The sequence below is a fragment of the Protopterus annectens genome, chromosome 3.part1 (genome assembly GCF_019279795.1).
Source record: "Protopterus annectens isolate FY-2018-M chromosome 3.part1, PAN1.0, whole genome shotgun sequence".
Classification (NCBI taxonomy): Eukaryota; Metazoa; Chordata; order Ceratodontiformes; family Protopteridae; genus Protopterus; species Protopterus annectens.
In genome coordinates, this window is record NC_056732.1 from 1,150,763,461 (window position 1) to 1,150,785,051 (window position 21,591).

A 21,591-nucleotide genomic window follows, 5' to 3' on the forward strand; every position below is an offset into this window, starting at 1 on the left:
ACTATGAAACTATGAAACTATGAAACTATTCTCTTGTCCATGTCAATATTTGCTAGTGTTATTTCTGTCTTGATGTTATGGCAGCAAATGAAGAAATCTACAAACTTTTACTTTTGGTATAACACCTCTAAAAATTGCCACAGTGCTTCTTCAATGACTAGCAAATCCTGTGCAGTATGATTTTTGACCATGCTGACTATTCGATATCTGTTTACTTGGCTAGTGTGGGAGTGTGCATTTCGTATTGGAACTGCTAATGCAGATGTGGTCTGGTCAGCTCTGCAGTAAATGTTGGAGGAATGGATTACTGTCGGTAGCAGTTTATGGGCTAGGCTTATTCTTGCAGATTAGTTCAGCTGCTTTAAATACTCAGATGTTTCTTTACCGAGCAACTGGATTTGTATTATCCACCTAACTCTTATCTGTGCGCTGCTGTAATTATTTTCATTTTACTTTTGTGGATTTGACGGACTCATAGAGTTTGATGCTTTCTAACTTTATACTGTAAAAGCCTACATTACAGTACTATTATGCATAGTTTAATATACTTAAAATGCGTTGATTTCTACCTTTAGCTTTGTGTTTTTCACTTGTGTCATTGTTATTAATCTTTCAAATATGATTTAATTACTCAATTATTAATTTTATATATATATATATATATATATATATATATATTTTTTATATATACACTTTTTATCGACAGTAAGAGATATGTTACTTATCAAAATCAGTTTGTGAAATCATGCAATAGTCATTTCTTGTCAACTGGCCATAGCTTACCTCTGGGAATTTGCCTTCGGTCACACTTGTGTGACTGTAGAGATAGTATATTTAGTGTAGGTGGAGCCCCCACTTTGGGGTGGTGGGGGGTGGTGATATGCAGGTAAAGCCCTTCACATAAAATATGTATTTATTTATTTATTTTTGTGTGTGTGTCACATAATTTAGAAATGTGTGGAAGTTGTTTGTTTTTCTGTTTTTAGTGATATGCATGTTGCAGCATGTGTGTGTGTGTGTGTGTGTGTGTGTGTGTGTGTGTGTGTGTGTGTGTGTGTGTGTGTGTGTGTGTGTGTGTGTCATTGCAGTGTGTGAATAGATAATATATAATTTAGTGATCTCAAAAAGAACCTACTTTTTGATATTGGTATTGTTAGCATTAAGGATTTTCAGTGAACTATACAGCTGGCATTTCTTTTTTAATAAAACTGCTTGTCAACAGCTTCTGAAGTCAATAATTCCAATGCCTGCTACTGCATTGCTACTCTTGCTCAGTCTTACATTTTTGCTAAATTTGTGGCCAAGTGATCTGTAAGTTTAGACTGATATATATATTTTTTTCTGAAGCTCCATGAAAAGTGCAAGGAAAACAATAATAAAAGAAAAAGATAGGTTTTGGGGTAGAGAGTGTGTGGCTTATACCAATACAGACATACCAATGCGAACTGAAGTCAGGGTTCATTATGTACATACTACATTTGCCACTTCTGGCTGGCATATTTACTGTTACTTAAACTAAAAAAGAATGACAAGATAGATATTTAGTAAGGTCTCTATGAGTGAATGTCATTGCATGAATCTAATAACTTTATTTATAGCCCTGGATAAGGAGTTCTGGTTATTCATTCTTTACTGTTGAGTCTCATCTGACTCCTATACCATTCCCAAGACAAGCCGTCACCATCAGTAGAGATTATTAGACAAGTGGGGATTTAAAGCAGATTCCCAGGCTTTTCTCCACATTACACACACATACCTACAGGTAATTTGTTCACCAGTCTGCCTAAGGGTATGGGAAGAAACAGGAGTACCTGGAGGAAACGTATTCAAACACAGGGAGGGCATGCAGACTGCACAGAAAATGCACCTCAACTAAGAACTGAACTGGATAATGTCTTACTATGGCATGAATGATGTGACATGTGACGCGTGCTACTTATTGCCCCCCAGTTAGGCAGACATGAAAGCCAATAAAGATTTATGTGACTGTCTCGCTGAAGTAGTTGGTGGAAAATGCTGCAGCTCTAGTTAGAACATTGCTACTATAATGTTGCATTTTGCTTTCCCTAATGACTTAAAATACTGACTGTTATCTCTCTGTTGCTATAGACTGTAATGCATAGTATCAAAGAACCAGTTCCCATCCCCCACCAATACCTCCAGTCAGAGCAGTACTATCTGAATATTTCAGAATAGCACTGATTACCACAACACTGCCACAATTTTCTGCTGAATAGACTATTTCTTACAGCTTTCAGCTTTCTGATGCATGTTAAGCTTGTCTTAAAAGATTCGCTGCTGAATACTTGTAAAAAGGGGAAAAAATTAAGTTTCTTTTTAAACAACTTACACAGCCAGTGAATATGAGAAAGTCAAGCAAACAGGATTTTTGTAGGTTGCTATAGGGAATGCAGTTTTTGATGGCAAAGATTATAGCTTTCTTTGTAGTCATAGGGTATTATTACGCAATACAGTTCATTCACTGTCTGTCTCATTGAGACTGTTATCTTTCTGCTCAGGACTGGCATTCCGCTGGGATTAGGGACAGCTGCTACACAGCTCAAGTACAGACCTCTAAAAAAGTACCAAATGGGACGCTGCATTAATTAAAATATTACCTTTTGTATTTATTTTTTCTTTTATTAATTTTATTTTTTAGTTTGTTTTTTGTACATAGTATAAACTGATACATAATAATATTGTTTTGCTATAATGCAATGTATGTAACAACATATAATCTTGATAATTAATCTGAAATAATCTTAAAGCCAGGATGCAGGATGCATCAAAATGTCCCCAACTGGAACCATAGCTGTTAAGGCCAACCCTGGCACCATATATATCTTATACTATGATGATGAAATTCAGAGTTGCATGCATTTATTTATTAAATACTCTTTAATACTGAGTCCAGCCCCATGACATAGGTGGATAAAGCTCTGACTATACCCCATATGACCTGTGTTCAACATGCAGGATGACTGCTAGAGGGACCAGGTGGTCAAGGGGTGGGTGAGAGTAGCATACAGGAGTGCAGGTGTACCATCCACAGCCACAAGCCTTGTAAGCCCATACTTCAGCTGTGATATGCTTATGAAGTAGTTGGCATGTGTGATAGGACACATATGTCTTGCAAGGAGGAGTTATAGAGCTTACAAACATTCTATTGAAGGGGTCTCTGTAGAAATTAGGATTCTGAAGCAATTCATTGCAAGCCAGGCCCAAATTTTTCACAGGAGTCACTCCTCCCTGGATCATTCCAAATGCAATTTTTTTTTTCTTTCACAGCCTATCTCAGAGGATGATATGATTTATTCTCTTAAAGCTTTGGCTAGTGAGAAACCTGCTGGTTCTGATGACTTTCTTATTGGGTATATAAAGCTCTGCAAGACATTCTGATCTAGTCACTTACACTGCTGTTCAAAGAAGCTTTTGTCTTCAACGACCTCCTCTCTTATAGCACAAGATTCATGGATACCCATCTTCCAAAACCAGGTAAGGACCCCTTAAAGGTTAAAAATTACAGACCAGTTTAATTTGCCAATGTCAAAACAAAGCTTAGCCCAGTGAATAAAGACAGTCCTTCCTTCACTAATTCACCTCACTCAGGCTGTTTTTTTTTGTTTTATTTTGTTTTGTTTTAAGTCAAGTTCAATACTAATCATACTAGAGCTTTAGTTTCTTTAATTCAGAATGAATGCAAGTGGTGTGGCCCTTTTGTAACTGTTTTTATTGGCTTAGAAAAGGATTTTTTCTGTATGTTATACATCTCAACCTCTTGGCACAATCTGGACACGGCCTAAAATAATGTATTGACAAAGCCCCAAAAATAGGAATAGACTTTAAATATTGATATTATAAATAGAAAGTTGCTAGAATAAAAGGTCTTGTGTTAGCATGCATTTTCTGAAGGCTAAGAAGTCTGAAACTCAAATTGCCTATCATTATTTAGTAAATTCAGACCTCACTGATTTGCCACAAAAATCCAGAAAAGCAGACATTTTATGAGGAACAGACCAAAAACATGAGGCAAAAATCTGGACATTCTGTGAAAGTCTGAACAGTTGAAATTATTTATGGAACAAGATATCTAGCTACAGGTTTTCACTCACAGTTATTATAGCTATAGAAGTGTTTTTCACCTTCTTACAACAGATATTGCATAAAATTAATCATGGTTTGACTCTTGTTCCCTTTGATCAACCATGCCAAAATTTTAGTTACCGTATACTGAAAATTGGAGATATTTTCAACTTAGACACGCTGTACGCAATTCTAATTTTGATGGTGCTATGGGTGCTTCCCTCTTATTGAAATGGATGAGTCTGGATTACTGAAGTTTTCAAAAACCAAACCAGTCTACCATTTTTTAGTTTTTAAAGCCGCTAATATTTATTCATATCTAATCCAATCAGAAAAATTAAAAACAGATAACTTATTATAGGCTGGTTGTGCTTTCTACTTTAATCAGACAACTTTAGAAGCCAGCTATACAGCATGACATATCTCAATCTAGTTGTTATCTAAAGTCGCTGTACTGTTATAACACCAATTAAAATGTTTGTATTATGGTTATTGGCCACCTACAAAAAGCCTGCAGATGTGATTAAGCCAGTAAGCCATTTTTAAAGCAACAAAATATAGTGATCCATACTGTTTTGAAATATTTAGTCATACTCCTTTGTCCAGTCGGTTTAGATTACAGGATTGGAGTATCAATTTACCCCTCAGAATGGGCTAATAATGAAGTCTAGTGACCTTTTGAGACTGTGATTTTCAATTAAACAATATGCTTGTTCTTTGTCAATAACAGTTAGATTATGTGTAGCATTCCTGTTGGAAAGTGCAACCCTCCTACCAAGGGTAGGCTGACAAAATTATCTATTTATTTTATTTATTTATTTATTACATTTGTTTACTGGGTAGTGTCCGACTGGGCCAGGGGCCCGTTGTTAATGGAGGCCCAGGGAGAAAAGCTCCACAGTAGTACAAAACAACAGTTATTGCAAACAATACAGGCATTTATACAATACAATTGATAGAGCAATACAGGCAATATTACAAACCAAGCAATTGCACAATACAGTACTGGGACATTTTAAGACAAGACAAATAAGACAACAGAGAACAGCAGTTATGATGAGAACAGAGATAGAAATGGGTTAATAGTTCTCCAGGAGAGTGGCAAGAGCATAGCCAATGATTAGTCAGATGTTTCTTTAGCAGTGTTTTAAACTGATTGTGGATAGAGTTTTTTGTTGTTGTCTCTGGAAGAGTGTTCCAGAGTTTGGTGATTTTGTGTGAGTAGAGGGAGTTGCCATGATAGTTGTGAGAGTTGGAGACCTTGAGCAAGAGTTTATTAGAAGATCTGAGAGATCTAAGATTATTACTAGATTGGACTAGGTGGGAGATTGCAGGCCAGTCACCGGGGAGCTAGATTATTTTGTGGGCTAAGATTAGCTGATTAAGCGATAAAAGGTTGGGGAGCTCAAGCCAGTTTAACTGTGAGAGAGCTGCACAGTGGTGAGATCTGTGTGCTTAATTGGGGGCATATTTAGCTATCTTGTTGTAGCATGATTTTAGGTTGTTGAGGTCTGATTTTCGAAGATTTGTGAATATGAGACAACCATACAGGAGGGTGGATAGCAGGTGTATACGAGCAGTGGCAAGCCTGGCATTGGGAGTTAGGTATGGTTTAGCCCTCTATAGGATGCCTAGTTTGATGTGGACATGTTTGATAGTTTGAGCAATATGTGTATCAAATTCGAGGTTCTCATCTATGGTAACACCTAAAAGTTTAGTGTGGTTTGTGGGGACTATGTTGGTTCCATTTGCTGTGGTGAGTGAGAAAAGGTGCCGGCGAGGGTTTTTTTTTTTGTTACTGAAAAGTTTAATTTTGGTTTTGTTGGAATTTAAGATAAGTTGGTATTGATAAATGTATGTTCCAATGTCCTGAAGAGATGATTGCATTTTTAGTTGGAGTTCTTAGGGTATGGGGGCAGAGCAGATAAGTGTAGCATCATCGGCATACTGTACTATGGAGACTTGTTGAGTAGCTGAACTAAGGTCGTTTGCGAACATCATAAAGAGAAGAAGACCAAGTATAGATCCTTGGGGTATGCCTATGGAGATGGGGAGTAGGGGGGAAGAGAGTTTCCCCATTTTGTAGCTTGGTGTCGGTTGGAAAGATAGCTATGGAACAGGTCAGTGATAAAGGACCGAGGCCATACAAAGACAATATCAAGAAAAATGGAAGAAACAAGCTGGCCTTCATTCATGAGATGATAGATGGTGTTAGTGAAAGTTAGGAGGGCAGAGCTGGTACTATGCTTAGGTCTAAAGCCATGCTGGGTGCTGGACAGGAGGTGATTGTTAAGGAAGTAGTTAATGAGTTGGTTGTGGATACATTTTTCTAGTATTTTTGCAAGGGGAAAAGATGGCTATTGGTCGATAGTTAGTTCTTTGGAAGGCACACCTTTGTGGAGGGGTATCATGTGAGATATTTTCCATAGAAGTAGAACATATTGTTCTTTAACAGAGCAGTATCTATGTTATTATAGTAAATGTATTGGATTATATTATCCAGGGTTTAGTTAATTTGCCTGCAAGTTTTTCAAGTAATGTAATATTTCAAGACTTATGGAGAAAACACATATATTTACAGCAACAGATTGAGATTGTTATGTTACTATTAACTCTGTATATTTCAGCAATAGATTCTCATAGTTGGATGAAGTTGTGGGGTAATATGTTAATGCCTTTGAAAGTTGTTCCCTATTGTTGATTACTGAATGTATCACTGTTATAATGCTTTAGATTGCAATAATAAAAAAAAAATCATGATGATTGGTTAGGTAGAGGGAGAGACCTATCCCCTGATGCATGGAATCATGGTGAAGGGTTAGGTAGAAGACGAGACCCTATCCCCAGTGTATGGAATCATGGTGAAGGGTTAGTTACAGGAACAGACCCTATCCGTAATGCATGGAACCATGATGAAGGGATAGATAGAGGGAGAGAGCCTATCCCCACTCTCATAAGCAGTATATGTAGTGTACTACATTAGCCAATCATAACAGAGTATAGAAGATGGCTAATGTGTTTTCACCTCAAAGTACTGTCATAGTTAGTGGAAATGCAATAACCCTAGTAAGGCCTCAAATGCACACGGTGAAGCCTTGTACCTATATCATATGACTAGTCTCTGGAACTGGGTGCCATGTGCCCTCAGAAAACCTCAAACTGAGAACACTTACAAGAAAACTCCTGACACTCATCTCCTTAACTCTATAAAGTCTGCCCCTTCTCTCCCTTCTCCTCGTTAATTGTTTGTCTAATATTTCCTTCTCTGAAAGTCCAGAGTTTCTCCTGCCATTTGAAACATAACTGTTGATGTCACTCTAACATTTGCTTCTTCCTTGCAACCTTCTTCATGCAGATTAGTCATGCAGTCCCCCCTCACCCATTTTTACACTCAGTTCTCCAGATTTTTACACAATTTATTATGGATCTCAGTCAACATTTAAAGCTTGATCTCTTTCTCTTCTTGTAATCTTGTTCTCACTCTTCTACAACTGGCTTACTCTAGTTCTATCCTCTACTGCAATACCCTTGTTTTTTACTTTTTCTTGTTTGACAACTGCTACTTGTCACATTCACATAAATAAGTAGTCTATGTTGAATCTGCAGTCACTATTGTTTGTACTCACAGAGTTTGCTATAATCTATGTGTATGTTTTTGGAGCTTTTCTCCTTGGGCCTCTGCCAAAAAGGGGTCTTGCATGATTCATTTGTAACTTCCTGGCAGCCAAATGCAAAGAAAGCAAAAAAGAAATAAACTACTAAATAACACAATATCTGTATTTCTACCAGAATGCTTCACATGTAAGAATATACAATATGGATATAATTGCAACTATGGGTACAGCTGCTCATTGCTGCATTAAAAGAATTAGAAAAATATTATAGTGCACATTGCAGTTCAGAAGAAAAGGCAGTTCATAATGATGAGTGAACATTTCAACATTACATGGTCAAATAGTGTAAAACAGAAATAAGTACTTTATGGTGTGGTAGAAATAGAACTGTGTACAACTGAAAGAGAGCATGGACTCTGAACCAAAATGTGCACATCAACTAGAAAATGGCACAAACAGCACAGTGCAGGGTTTTTCATAGCCCAGCATCTCATGGATGATTACATTTTGGCAGCTGATGTATGCATTTCCAACACAAAGTGAGTTGGAGTTTGGTATACTATGGGAGCTGAGGGTCCCAGAGATATATTTCATCACATCAGGGTCCTTTTCAAACCTTTCCAAATTGTGGTGGTATCTAAGGCCAGAACCTGGAGCTTTCTCTTTATAACACAGCACCAGGTAATCCTCAGATGAACAGGGAAGCTATGGCTAGCCCTCATTCCTGCCCAGACAATATGGTTTCCCAAAATGTAACAGTACTCAGGGCCAGCCTCCCCACCACCACTATGGTTATTAGTCAGGACCACAAATATCACATCATCCTTCTCCATCTCAGCTTCCTTTCCATGAGTCTATCTTCTTGCCTCTTGAATCTGTTGCCTAGCAACATTTGGGATTCTGACTGAGTCTATCAGATTCCACTAGCTGTAGGGAAATAGCTACTGTTTCTAAAAGCTTCAATCCAGTTTCTTGTTTTCTCCTGAAAGTTTTGTACCATTCATTATTTTTATCAAAGGCTGTCATTTTGGCCTTGTCTATCAAAGTGCATTTGCTAATTATTTCTGCCTGTCACAAGAAAAAAAGTTCATTCCTTCTCCTTTTTATATGTGACAAGGGCTCTTCTCAAGTAGAGTATGCAATTAAGCCTTCCAGGTGGCACACTCTACCAAAGTGAGATATTTGTTTTGTTCTTGAGAATGTGACAATTCTGTTTGCAAACCTATCACATCATCAGATGTTATGTATTTGCTTGGAAATCCTAGCTTCATGGCACAGAGCAATGGATCCTTGACTATGACCAAGTGATTAATGTTTGATTAGTGGCCCTGGCACTGGAAATTCAGGCAGAGAAGGAGAGGAGAGAAAAGCTATGTCCCGTTCACATTTCCAGGGAATGAGGAGAGTTGCATGCTCTGAAGGGCACACAGAGTTGGTGCAATTTTCCTGGTGGAGACTGGAATAACACCATTCATGCTCGATTCTGGGGGGGTTCCACAGATGCAATGCATCTTGTGAGTGATCATCCTCTGTAGTCACCCCAGTGCATGTCTCTCTTCAGCAATAATCAAGTGGACAAGGGGACAGGGATATACAAATAGAAAATCTTGGAATACCCCAATGGCTGCCTAAATGACAGCACCACCTAGTCCACCTTTCCCCCTGGTGAATGAATATGCTGATTGGCTGGGAAGGAGATGATGATCTATAATATAAGTAGGGAAAAAAGTGCCCCCCCCCCCCGAAAAAAGAGAAATATTTGCTTGGAAATCTGACTTATTGGTGGTGTCTGACATCTGTCAGAGAATCTTTGAATGTCAGATCCGTTAATGGGAAGACCTTTTCCTTATTCATCATAACAGAGTTTTTTTAGAACATGCTCCAACGTTCTTCCTAAATAGCTTCTGAATTGTCTTTGAAGCAAACTGTTCTTTGCTGCTAGAGCTTCCAGAATTGTCCAGAAATAATTCCAAACTGCTTTTAAAGTCTACATTGATCCAAGAAATTGGATTTCTCATAGGTTCATAGGATCATACATTTTTAATAGGTTAATGAACACCAGGATCTAAACAAGCCTAGCTGTGCAACCCAATCCAGTTGTGTCCCCTGGTTCCATGGACACCTATATCATAGGGAATGTTAGTAAGGAGGTAGCTAAGGGTTATGTGGGGGGAAGGGTATGCTAGTTGAGGATTAATTTATTTACTGTTGGCCTCCTTCAGTCAGAGACATGGGGGTCAGACCTAGATGAATTTGCGATTTCCCATCCAGTGATCAAGGTTTTATTTGAATAGTGTCTGGCATGATCTCTGCTTCATATAGATGGATAGCTTATTCCATAGAGCAGGGATCCTTTGAGACACATATCGGTCTCTCCAGCATATTTTATTGATGTTGCAGGCAAAGTTCAGGTCCTTGGATCTAGTGTTTCTGGTGCTGTTTGTTTTGCAGATGGGCAAGAGAGCCATCAGACCTGGATCTTAGGATCCCTTATATGCCAGGCATAGATTGCCTCTCAGTAACCTGTAGGAGAATAAGTGCAGAGACAGGGCCTTAAGATGATCTCTGTAGGGTATTCATACCCTAGCTTCTCCTGGTAAGGAACCTTTAAGGGTGTTCCAGCTGTTGCAAGTGCCTGGTTAGGTACATGTCAAAGAGGGCATTGTAGTCAATAATAGGTTTGATAGGGGCTGACTAGAGTGGTACAGTAACTTCCATAGAACTGGATGCCATACCTTTGCTTATGAGTTGAGCAACACAGAATGTTTTTCTTACTATCTTGGCTACATGTTGGTTGAAAGACAGATTACTTTCTGTGTATGCTCCCAGATCCCCAACTATTTGGGTCATTGCATAGGGGTGTTTTATTGATAGAATTATTAGCCTGAGGGGATCATTTCCCAAAGGGTACTATGATGCATTTCTTTATGTTGGGTTTTTATCCATGGCTTTGACATGAGTCATTTGCTTGTGTTAGACACTCTTGTAGGATGTTGGTGTTGTGGGTCTGGAATGCATGACAGCTCTCAATTTAGAGTCATCGGTGAACTTGGTGAGCCACAGGCCTTTGACAGTAGTCTTGACTTCCAAGAAGTAGATGCAAACAGAAGGAGGGGTCAGCACTGAGCCCTGGGGTACTCCACTGGTGAATGGTCTTGTTTGTGGAGGTGGTCTCACCAATCGTAACATACTGGGTCCTGTTTGAGAGCCAGCCAGCATGCCAACAAGTTATGTAAGAAGTTATGCCTAGTTCTCAGAGGCTGAAAACAATACATGAGTAGGGTCAGGTCAAGAAAGGCAGTATGCACTATTTTCCCCTCATCTATTCCCTTTATGACCCTCTCAATGAAATCTTCCAGGTTGTGTAGGCAAGGCCTTTCCTTAACAAAGCCAAACGGGAATGGGTCCAGTGTCTGTACGTTGCCAATGTCCTTGTTGATTATTTCCATGATAATTCATTCCAGTTAGATTTGTCAGACTGATAGATCTGTAGATCTCAGGGTCAGTTGATGTTCCACTGTTATGAAGCTGTATGACCATTGCGATTCTCCAGTTACCTAGCATGAAACTTGTTTTGAGGCTCTAGTTGGGTTAAGTGGTCCTGCTAGTTCATGTTTTAGGCTATTTAGGAGGCAACCGGGTTATTGTCGACACCTACTGAAGTGATGTTTTGGCCATAGTTAGTGCCATCAGACGTGCTCCCTGTTGATTGTTTGGGGGATATGCAAGAAATGTATCTCACAGGGGGTAGTGGGAAGGAGTGGGGGGTGAAATTAGAGATAAATTCAACAGACGGTAAATTAACTATGTCACCCTGATCAGTGAAGGCTGTGCTATTTATCACCACTTCTGCACATTTCTTAGTGTTACCTTTATGATTCCAGACATAGCTGAAGAAGGCCTTGTATTTATCCTTAGCCTGGGTGGCTATCCTGATCTCATAATTGGCTTTGTTGGATGTTATTAGACCTCCTAGATTCCTATTTCATTAAATCAGTGAGGTATTATCTCTATAACAGTTGTTGTTTCTGATTTGGCCATGTTTTTGTTATATACCCAGTTAAGGTAAGGATTCCACCAGTGGTGCTTCTTGTTGGTGTTAGATCTAGGCTTACTTCTGTTTGGTACAGCAGCCTTCATGCAGCCATTTACAAATTTGTACAGGGTTTCTGTTAATCATTCTACATATCTAGGTGTCCTCAGCGTTTGAAGGAGCCATGTATTTTGACACTAAATAGGATGTCATTTACTTTAGAATAGTTCCTAACAATTAAAAGTTTATTATTTTTTATTATTTATTTATTTTTTGTTAACTAGGTTAGTCCAGCTGAGCCAAAAGCTTATTTTCAGTGGAGACCCAAAGAGAAAAGCTCCAACAAGAAAAGAACAGCAAAATTACAAAGCTGTACAAGTTAAATAATCAAGTGCATGTGTCAAAAAGTATACAATTTAAATTTAACAGTTGTAGAATGTTTAGTTTGTTTTTTCAAGTTGATTTTTATTTCAAGAGAGACAGCTTTGTCATCCAATCTGACCAATGAAGACATGGCACAGGGGTAAGGAGGTTGTGGCGAGCAACGTTCTCCCATGCTGGTGAGTACCAGTGGTGTAGCTAGAGTTTGTGCCACCTGCGACTGTCTTTGTGATCACCACTCCTCCCCCCCTCACAAAATCGTGGTCAGATATCCCCCCCCCCCATACATAGCCCTCCTCTCCCTTGCAACCATTCCATTGTCCTTTTACTTGGCTATGTCTCCCCATTTACCAGAAACACTGTAATGTGCATACTGCTTTACTTCTACAGTGATTAATTGGATTTCATTTAAAGCATTTATTTTACATTTTATAGCACAAACACTGATAGACATCTGCTAAACAAAGCAATACAGTCTCAATGAGAAGAAACTTAGCACTGAAATTTCTCTGCCCTTGAAACTGACATTCATTGAAATAGCATTTTAACCTACATTCAAATAAAATGTATCATATCTGGCCAGTGGCAAATAAAGTTTACCTTTAAGCTGTTTTCAAATCATAGGTCCCTTGCACACATATTTAAGACCATGAAAACATACATGTGTTCTTTGATTCACCTTCCTAATTGTATTAAATTATAGTCCTTGTATAATACTGCACACTTATTAGAGCATGTTTTAAATTTTGTTTTTAAGATTTTTCCAGTAAGCAATTAAAATGTATGAACCAATAATGGCAAAACTAGACATTGTTCTTGTGGGATCATTGGGTGTAGGCTTATTTGTGCAATCAGGTGTAGCTTTTGATGTGTGCTTTAGTGATTGCTAAGGATAGATGCTGGTGTTTGATGGTTTAGGAGGTCTTTGAGGTTTGGAAAATTTTCTTTTAAGTTCCTCAGCATAAGAAGGTCTATGTGTGTGGTAAGAGGTATGTATGAAGGATGTCCATAGGTATGTAGTAGGCTATCAGTCCTACAGCCTATATAAGCCTAGCCAAATGAGGTTCCCTGGCTTTCACCCCCCCAAGAAGATTATTTTCCTTTGACCCTGTCGAGCAGAGCCACAGCAGTGATCCGTAGGGTGAATTTCCTGTTTCCTATCCAATTGTTGAGATTTTTCTTAAAGAGGGCCAAAGAGGAGCTTTGCTTAGCATGAGTGGGTAGCCTATTCCAGAGTATGGGAAGTCTCTGGGACAGGAATCTATCCCTCCAGCATGTTCTGTTTATTGTGGTGACAATGTTTAGGTCCCTGTAGCATGTGGCTCATATAGATTGAGATTTTTTTAAGTGTAGTATGTCCATCACATCTGGGTTAGACATGGCTTTGTATGTTAGGCAGAGGTCACCTCAGAGTAGGCAATATGTGATGGAGTAGAGCTGGAGTTTTTTTAGACAATCTGTATATAGCATCTGTTAGGCTGGTAATCCATTTAGTGAGGTATTTCTCTGGCCTTTCAAGTTGTTGCAAATGTCTTGTGAGGTACATGCCAAATGGGGCATTGTACTCTATAATGGGTCTGATGAGGGATGAGTAGAGAGGAACGATGATCTCTCTTTTTTTGGAGGAAAACCCATTTGTGATGAGGTGTGTCACTTAGAAGGATTTCCTGACTACTAGGGTGACGTGATTATCAAAGGAGAGACTACTGTCCACCGGGTTCCTATCAGCATTTCGAATGTTGAAAATGCCAAATTTAATTTCATCGAACTAAAATGTTCAAAATCTCAGAAGAGCGAACTGACGGAACATCGATTTCTTTCCCAGGGCAAGAAATAAGTGGTCCATCATTAGAGTTTGCTATTTCCTCTACTGTGGTGCGGTCTCAGAGTTGGTATATTTAAGTAGAGGGGTTGTGGGGGGCACAGTCCCCCACATTGAGGGGTGTGGGGGGGCAAATCCCCTCACTTCTGTCAGTGTTTAAAATATTAAAATGTTTTTCCACGGAACACCGATTTCCTTCCCTGGGAAAGAAATTGATGTTCCATAAGTTCACTCTTTTGAGATTTTGAACATTTCAGTTCGATGAAATTGCATTCGGCATTTTCAACATTTGATATGCTGATATAGACCCTGTCCACCTGTGTCCCAAGGTCTCTTATCACACTTTCAGTGTTTAGTAGGCTACCACCTATATGGTAGTTCATGGGTACAGTGTTTTTCCCAAAGGGGATGACAATGCACTTCTTGGCATTGAGCTTTAGAACATAACTTTGACACCAAGCATCGGTCTCAGTGAGGCCTCTTTATAGAATGTCCACATCCATAGGCAAATAAATTATGGCTCCTAGTTTGCAATCATCTGTGAATTTCATTAGCCCAAGACCAGCTGTATTATCCTGGACTTCAAAGAAGTAGATACCGAACAGGAGAGGACCCAGGACCGAACTCTGTAATGCTCCACTTGTCACTGGTCTGAAGTCGGATTTGGAGTCGGCTACTTTCACTGTGTGGGTTCTGACAATGAGCCAGTTGGCCACCCATCTTGTGACATAGAGATTTATGCCCAGTCCAGTGAGTTTATCTATAATATCAGAGTGGGGGATGGTGTTGAAAGCCTTGCCAAGGTCAAGATAGGCTGTGTGCACCACCTTACCTTCATTTACAGCTCTGGTGACTGCTTCAAAGAAGTCAATCAGGCTTAGGAGGCATGACCTGCCTTTTACAAACCCAAACTGAGTGGAGTCCAGAGTTTGGAGGTTGCTTATGTCTTTGTTTATAAGCTCCAGCATGCTGCGTTCCACGGCCATACAGACCAGCCTCATCAGGCTAATGGGGCGGTAGTTCCTGGGATCAGTGGTGGCATCCCCTTTGTGGAGTGGGATAATCATCGCTGTGTGCCATTCCTTAGGCACAAAGCATGAAGTGAGGCTATGGTTGAACATGGTACTTAGGTAGGGTGCCAGTTCATTCTGTGGTTCATGCAGAACACAGCCTGGGATGTTATCCGGTCCCATGGATGCTGTATTCTTGGAATTGGAGAGTGTAGTTTTTACCTGTGTGGCCATGATTACATGGGCTTTGCAATCATCTGGAATGGGGATGGGCCCTTTGAGAGGTAAGGGGGAGATGAAGTTAGCACTGAACATGTCTACCAGGATGTTGGCAATATCAGTTGGTTCGGTAAATGTAATGCCATTGTGCTGTAGTGCCATTTTGCTGTAGTTCAGAGCAGATCTGAGTGTTGCCATTGAGATTCTTGACATAGCTGTAGAAAGCTTTGTGGTTGTCTTTAGAATCCATGGCAATTTTATTTTCGTGACTAGCTTTGGAGGATTTTATGAGGGATCTCAGCTTCTTGCTGAGGCTGACCAGGGAGTTCCTGCAATCATGGAATTTTACTCTTTATTGCAACAGTTTCTTCCTTCTGTTGTAGAGTTCATTTATGGCAGGGGACACCATATTGGCTTCCATTTTTTGAAAGATAGCATCTTGGTTCTGTTGGGGATGGCATGGTCCATGCACTCATGTATGTGCTTATACAGTGCATTTTATATAATTCAGCAGTCATGCCTCTATTTTCCATCTGTGTTGGTGTAGTGAAGCTTGCCACTTCTGACTTAAGAAGCATGAAGTTGGCTTTGGAGAAATTTTTTATGGTGGTTTGCTTAATGGGAGGGGGCAGGATAGGGATGTCTAGGGTGATTAGCTTGTGGTCGGACCTAACCAGTGAGGAGTTGACCTCTGGCATGGAGCATCTGTTACCCATATTGGTAATGACCAGTTCCAGGATGTTGCTACCCCTGGTAGGGGTATGGACAAGCTGATCCAGGGCGTTGGAATTGATGAACTCCAGAAAACGTTGGGCAAATTAGTACATGAGTAGTTTTCCCAGTTGATGGAGGGATAGTTGAAATCTCCCAAAATTAGGGTATTGGGCTGTACCTTAATATTATCCAGTATATCGGGAAACATGGAGTGGGCATTCAGGGGCATGGTGGGGGATCTGTAACATGCTACAACCTGAGTTGCAGTCTTGCCCAGTGTTAATTGTACTTGGATAATTTCAGATGCATTATGTTGAGCAACTAGCCTGGAGGTGTAGATATCCTTTATGAATATGGAGACGCCTCCTCCTTTAGTATTTCAGTCAGGGTTAGGTGGCTGAAAGGTGTAGTAAAAATTGTAGCCTGGTAATGCAGGGGTGCTCTCTGGAGCCTTAAACCAGGTCTTTGTCACTGCACAGATGCCAATGTTCTCCATCTTATGGAGAGCCACGAGTGAGTGCATTTTGAAGTTTAGACTTCTAGCATTGAATAGCATTACCCTTAGATTTTGCTTGTTTGTATCTACTGTGGTGGTGCGTTTGACATTTGAGCCTTGCCTAAAAAAGGCACTATAGGGGTCGCAAGAGCCTTAGCCAGTATTTGGAATCCCAGCGGCGACAGGTGCAGGCCATCTCTGGCAAAGCATCGTGGCCTGTCAATAATGTCGTCCCCAGCAGACAGATAATGGATCCCCCTTGGAATGACACTAGAAGCTTAGCCAATTGTTGAAGTCAATCATTTTGTCATTGTACTGTGGTATCATTCTGGGCAATGGCAGGGTGCTACTCAGGGATAGTGTCATACCTGCCTGGGCCACATGGTCAGAGAGCTCCTCCATGTCTCTTTTCATGTAGTCCAGGGAGGTATGTCTCAGGTCATTCACTTTAACATGGACAATGACAGAGTCATACTTGTACTTGTTGTGGAGTGACGTGAGTGCGTACATTATATGGCAGATCCTGACACCCGACAGGCAGCTGACAGTAACTTTGTAGTGTGTGTGTTCTTTACAACCTTTTTGTAAGTGATATTTTTGCCTCAAAGGAAGTGATTGTGTACATTTCTTGCTTATTTTAGTTTCTTTAAGGATTAAAAGGTTGTCTGAGTACATGACACAACCACTACATTGTGTCAGAATACCCATATCTACCAAGATGGCCACAGAAATATTAGGAAATTGCAAATCCATGTAGTCAGGACCTGTATTAGGGTTGGGCTATTATGGTGTAGGAACTTGGTTTTACAGCAGTCACATGAATGGTGATTGACATCATAAACAGCTACCCTAAGCTTAGCTTCATGCAAATCCTTTCTGTGTTACAGGTAAAAGTCCTAAGTACTAGATATATAGGTTTTCTACTATGCACGGCACTGTTGACTGCACTTCCTGGTGAACAGCTCTGCACAAACGTATTTAATTTATAGCAGACAGAAAAAAAAACTGAAAACTAACTTTTATGCCCTGTGTCCAATAAATGACTATACTTAGAGCTCTCTAGATTACTTCTTATCTCAGAGATATCAGGTAAACACCTTCTGTCCCAAGATGGATGATCCTGGAAATTCTTAATATGAACGGATAGCAAAAGTAGGTGTCAGCTCCAGATTAACACCAAACTATTAAGTCCATAAAAAGCCCTCTGGGTGATGAAACAATCTCACTTTAAGCCTTACTGTGTAGCTTACAACTCAGACAGATCAGGCTACCTTACTACTACCACTCGAATATCAGCTTAATGTAAAAGCACACTTTTGTTAACCAGAAGAGAGAAGTACCAACTAGCTGCAACAAGTAGTTGTCACATTTAGCTCTCTTGTATGTTTCCCAACTCAGATGAGGATGCCTTTCTACTGCCACTTGAATTGCAGACCCAGTCTTCTCAATGTAAAAATACATGTTAATTATCCAAAAGTGAAAATGTATCAGAAAAAAAATCAAATTACTAACTACATCAAGTAATGCTCATTTTAAGCCTTCCTTTGTGTTTATTAACTTGGACAGACCAGGCTACCATTCTATTGCCACTTGAATTACAGGCCCAGTTAGCCAAAAGTGAAAAGGTATCATTAACAAATCAAATAGCTAGCTACAACACATAATTCTCACTTTAGCCTACATGTGAGTATTTCAACTCAGCTATACTAGGCTACGCACGATTGCAACCCAGGTCTCCTTAACGTAAAACATATTGCAGTTAGTCACAAGTGAAAAGATACCAGAAACAAATATAACAACTAGCTAGAAGTAATCACGAGGCATCTTAAAGCAAGACAAGTCAACAATGAGGAACACACACTTTAAGGCAATTTCAAAGTACACTGACAGTCCAAAAGGAGGCTCTTCCCACTTTCTTCTGTCTGTAACCAGTAAGATGAGCAGAGGAAATAAGACTGGGAGGAGCTTCTAAGGCAGGTATATACAGAAGATGAGACTGCAAGGAGCTTCCAATTCCAGATTTACAGCTGTCATGGGCAGATCCAAAGCCTCCAAGATTAAAAGTACAACAGGAAAAAGGTGAGCAGGTGGGAAAGAAATTCAGAAAAGAGCTAGTAAAAATGGAGTAAAATAATGGCCCACTCAGAATCCTTTGGGCCAACTCAGAAAACACTTGAAAAGTAAAGACTACAAAAATTCCATAAATTAATAGATTAACTTCAGATAAAAAGCAAACGCAACACACAAAAGTATTTTTTTCATTTAGTTTAAATATCATAGGCTAACTGCCCTTGCGAGCCATTTTAAGCATAGGCAGTTATCCCCTGTGAGACTTAAACCCTGCACCTTGTATTTGTAAGGCAAACACCTTAACCATTAGGACACCCTTCCAACATACTTTCCAAATGTACTTCCCTGGATGCAAAATGAAGTCTAAATACTTTGTTTTCCAGCTTCCAAACTTCCAGTACTCATAGGACTCAGATGGTTGACTGTTTTTGTAATGTAAAATACCAGGGGGCTGGGTTAATTATCACAAGCTCTGTCTACAACTCATACAACTGGTCAAAGCTAGCTTTTGTTTAAAGTTTGAGAAGTAACTACACTATTCCTATATCTTAGCCTGGTAGAGCCATCAATAACCATGTTTAACTCCTGGATGTGAAAGATTAACACTAGCTCTCATCTGGGACTCAAACCCAAACCTCCAACATATCTTGTTAATGTCAATGCCATTGTACTAACAATGACCTCTAGACAAATAAGTGTTAAATTTCCCTTATGACCTCCAAAACATCATATTGGTGCCACTGCTGCTGCTGGACCAACAATGGCCTCTGTACAGGTGAATAATAAGTTGCTTTAGTTAACAGTTTTACAAAAAGGTACAGTAGGTGTAGCATTGTACAGAAGGTGGGAAAATGCTTCCACAAATGCAAGTGCTTCTGTAATACAGTTCTGTGTTTTTAAAATAAAGTTCTCCCTTATACTCCCATTCCAAATTTGCCATACAAGAGAGAAAGTAAAATCCCTGAGTTCTAAAACAGTAATTTCTTCCCATTGTGTGGTGTCCCCTGATTTGATTGTATAATTTAACAGGGTACGAAGGTTACAACTCCCAGCATGGTTAAAACATGCTTTACTACAGCAGAGCTTTGTTTGAAACTTTGTGGCATATCAGTCCTTTGGTCAGGTTTTGTGATAGTGGATGGACACATTTACTTCAGAAATTTTCCCTGACCTAAAACCGACTAGTAGGTACTGAAGATATCAGCACAGTCTGAAGACAGACTGTCAGTATACTGGTTCTTTATCACAGTCGTTTGTCCTTTCGGCTTTTCCCAGTTAGGGGTCGCCACAGCGGAACTCCGGTCCGCTAATGATTGGCAGTAAATTTTTTATGATGCCGAGTTGCCAGCCCGACTCCCAACCTTCAGCGAAGCCACGCCCATTCATGCATGTCTTTTGGAGGCCACTCAGATTTTAAATTCAACTATATAAAAGAAAACAATCACATATAGCAACAATTTAAACAAAGACTAGTTCCTAATGATGGTGTCTTGTGGGTAGACATGCTAACTTTTTCCCTCATGCTGGATTTCTAGATGTCATTGTAAGACAATTCAATAAATGGTTATTGTCTGATTTAGCAAATCATAATTAACAGACACTTTATCTGCTGAATCACTGAATCATGGTGAACCTCATTCTCAGGAAGTACAACTTACCCCAAGGTAGCATTTCTTTAGGATGAGATACGTTTATTTAGGATGAGATACGTTTATTTGGAGGAGTCTGTGAAGTCCACATACTTTGAAACAAACTAAAATGAACAGATCTGATGAATTTTGTTTAGCCAAACTGTGTTACAGCCATCTGAAACAGACCTTCGCAATAGCAAGCTTATTGTCAGAAATGGACGAGGTTTCCCACACATTCTGTAACAGTGCTACTACTGCAAGTGAGTGGCCAAATACATTTTTGAGGGTTGTGCATGGCTAGAAATTAATTCAGCACACTATGTTTGCACTGTATTAACAATGCTCTGACATGCCCCAAACTCACCTTTTGAGTTGGAGTGAAAAAAAAGCTATTCTATCATTGAAAAACTGCACATCAGTTCTGACTGCAAATGCAAAATGAATACCAGTAACGTGGTAATGCACTGAAAGCATGGACTGCTACTGTGATTCAGTGCTGACCACAAATGTAATGCACTGAAGACTGATTGGTTTTAAATGATCATGCCCCCAAATACTTTGTGCCTGGGCAGCTGCCCCCCTATGCCCTACACTAGCTATACCTCTAATATCACATTGCAGCTGCTTTAGTCTATATATATATATATATATATATATATATATATATATATACATATATATATATATATATATATATATATATATATGTATCCTAAATGGTGATCATTTTTTTTTTTTGGTGTATCCCATCTTATTGTTTCATTTATTACTAGTTCACAAACCATTTAAAAATTCTACTCATATCTTTCATATGCAATATCTTCTGTATAGCTACTGGTTAGCTTTGTATATGCAAATTAATACTGACAGATAGTGTAGTAGTTTATTAATAGTTTGTCTTACTCTTTCTGAATACAAGTATTGATCCATTTAAAGAGATGGATGTATGAAATGTCTTTGTTATAACAGGGGATTAGCCTGTTTGGATCACGGTATGTTGTTCCTAGCAATGAACACAGAATGTGCCGCTCTTATGTAACACCTGAAGTGAATGTACATCCTTTAAATAGACATTATCTGAGATATTTGTACAATGCCTTCTTGCAGGGACTCCATGGAAAAGATGGAAAAGATGGCAGACCTGGGCCAGCTGGTGAACCTGTAAGTATGGAATTTACTATATTTATGCATATATGGTAATGTCTCATGGAAGCTTCTTTGAAATGTGAATGACATCATGCCCTTGCTCAGTTGCATCTGCATGTTTCTTCTGCCAATGTAAATGTGTTGTTAACATTGTCATGTTTCTTTTTATGTTTTTTTTTAAACAATGGCAAACATACGGATAAGAAACATCTGATAGTTATCAGAGTTAACCTTCGGTTCACTTTTTCATTGAATGAAATTTCAAGACCAATATCATCTCTTCTTTTTTTTCTCCCTACTCACACATAATTGTTACCAGCCTGGCAGCCATGCCTTATCTGCACTGGGCCTTCCAGCTACTCCATTCCTCAC

At 39.4% G+C, this 21,591-nt stretch overlaps 1 protein-coding gene across 1 annotated transcript in view; it reads left to right on the forward strand.

The window, feature by feature from the left end:
• The window catches only part of COL22A1 (collagen type XXII alpha 1 chain), a 2,341,282-nt gene that overhangs the window by 1,988,997 nt on the left and 330,694 nt on the right, over positions 1-21,591 (forward strand). The window contains exon 50 of the mRNA XM_044067281.1: positions 21,181-21,234. Coding sequence (XP_043923216.1) covers positions 21,181-21,234 — 54 coding nt within the window. The remainder of the gene's footprint in view (positions 1-21,180; positions 21,235-21,591) is intronic.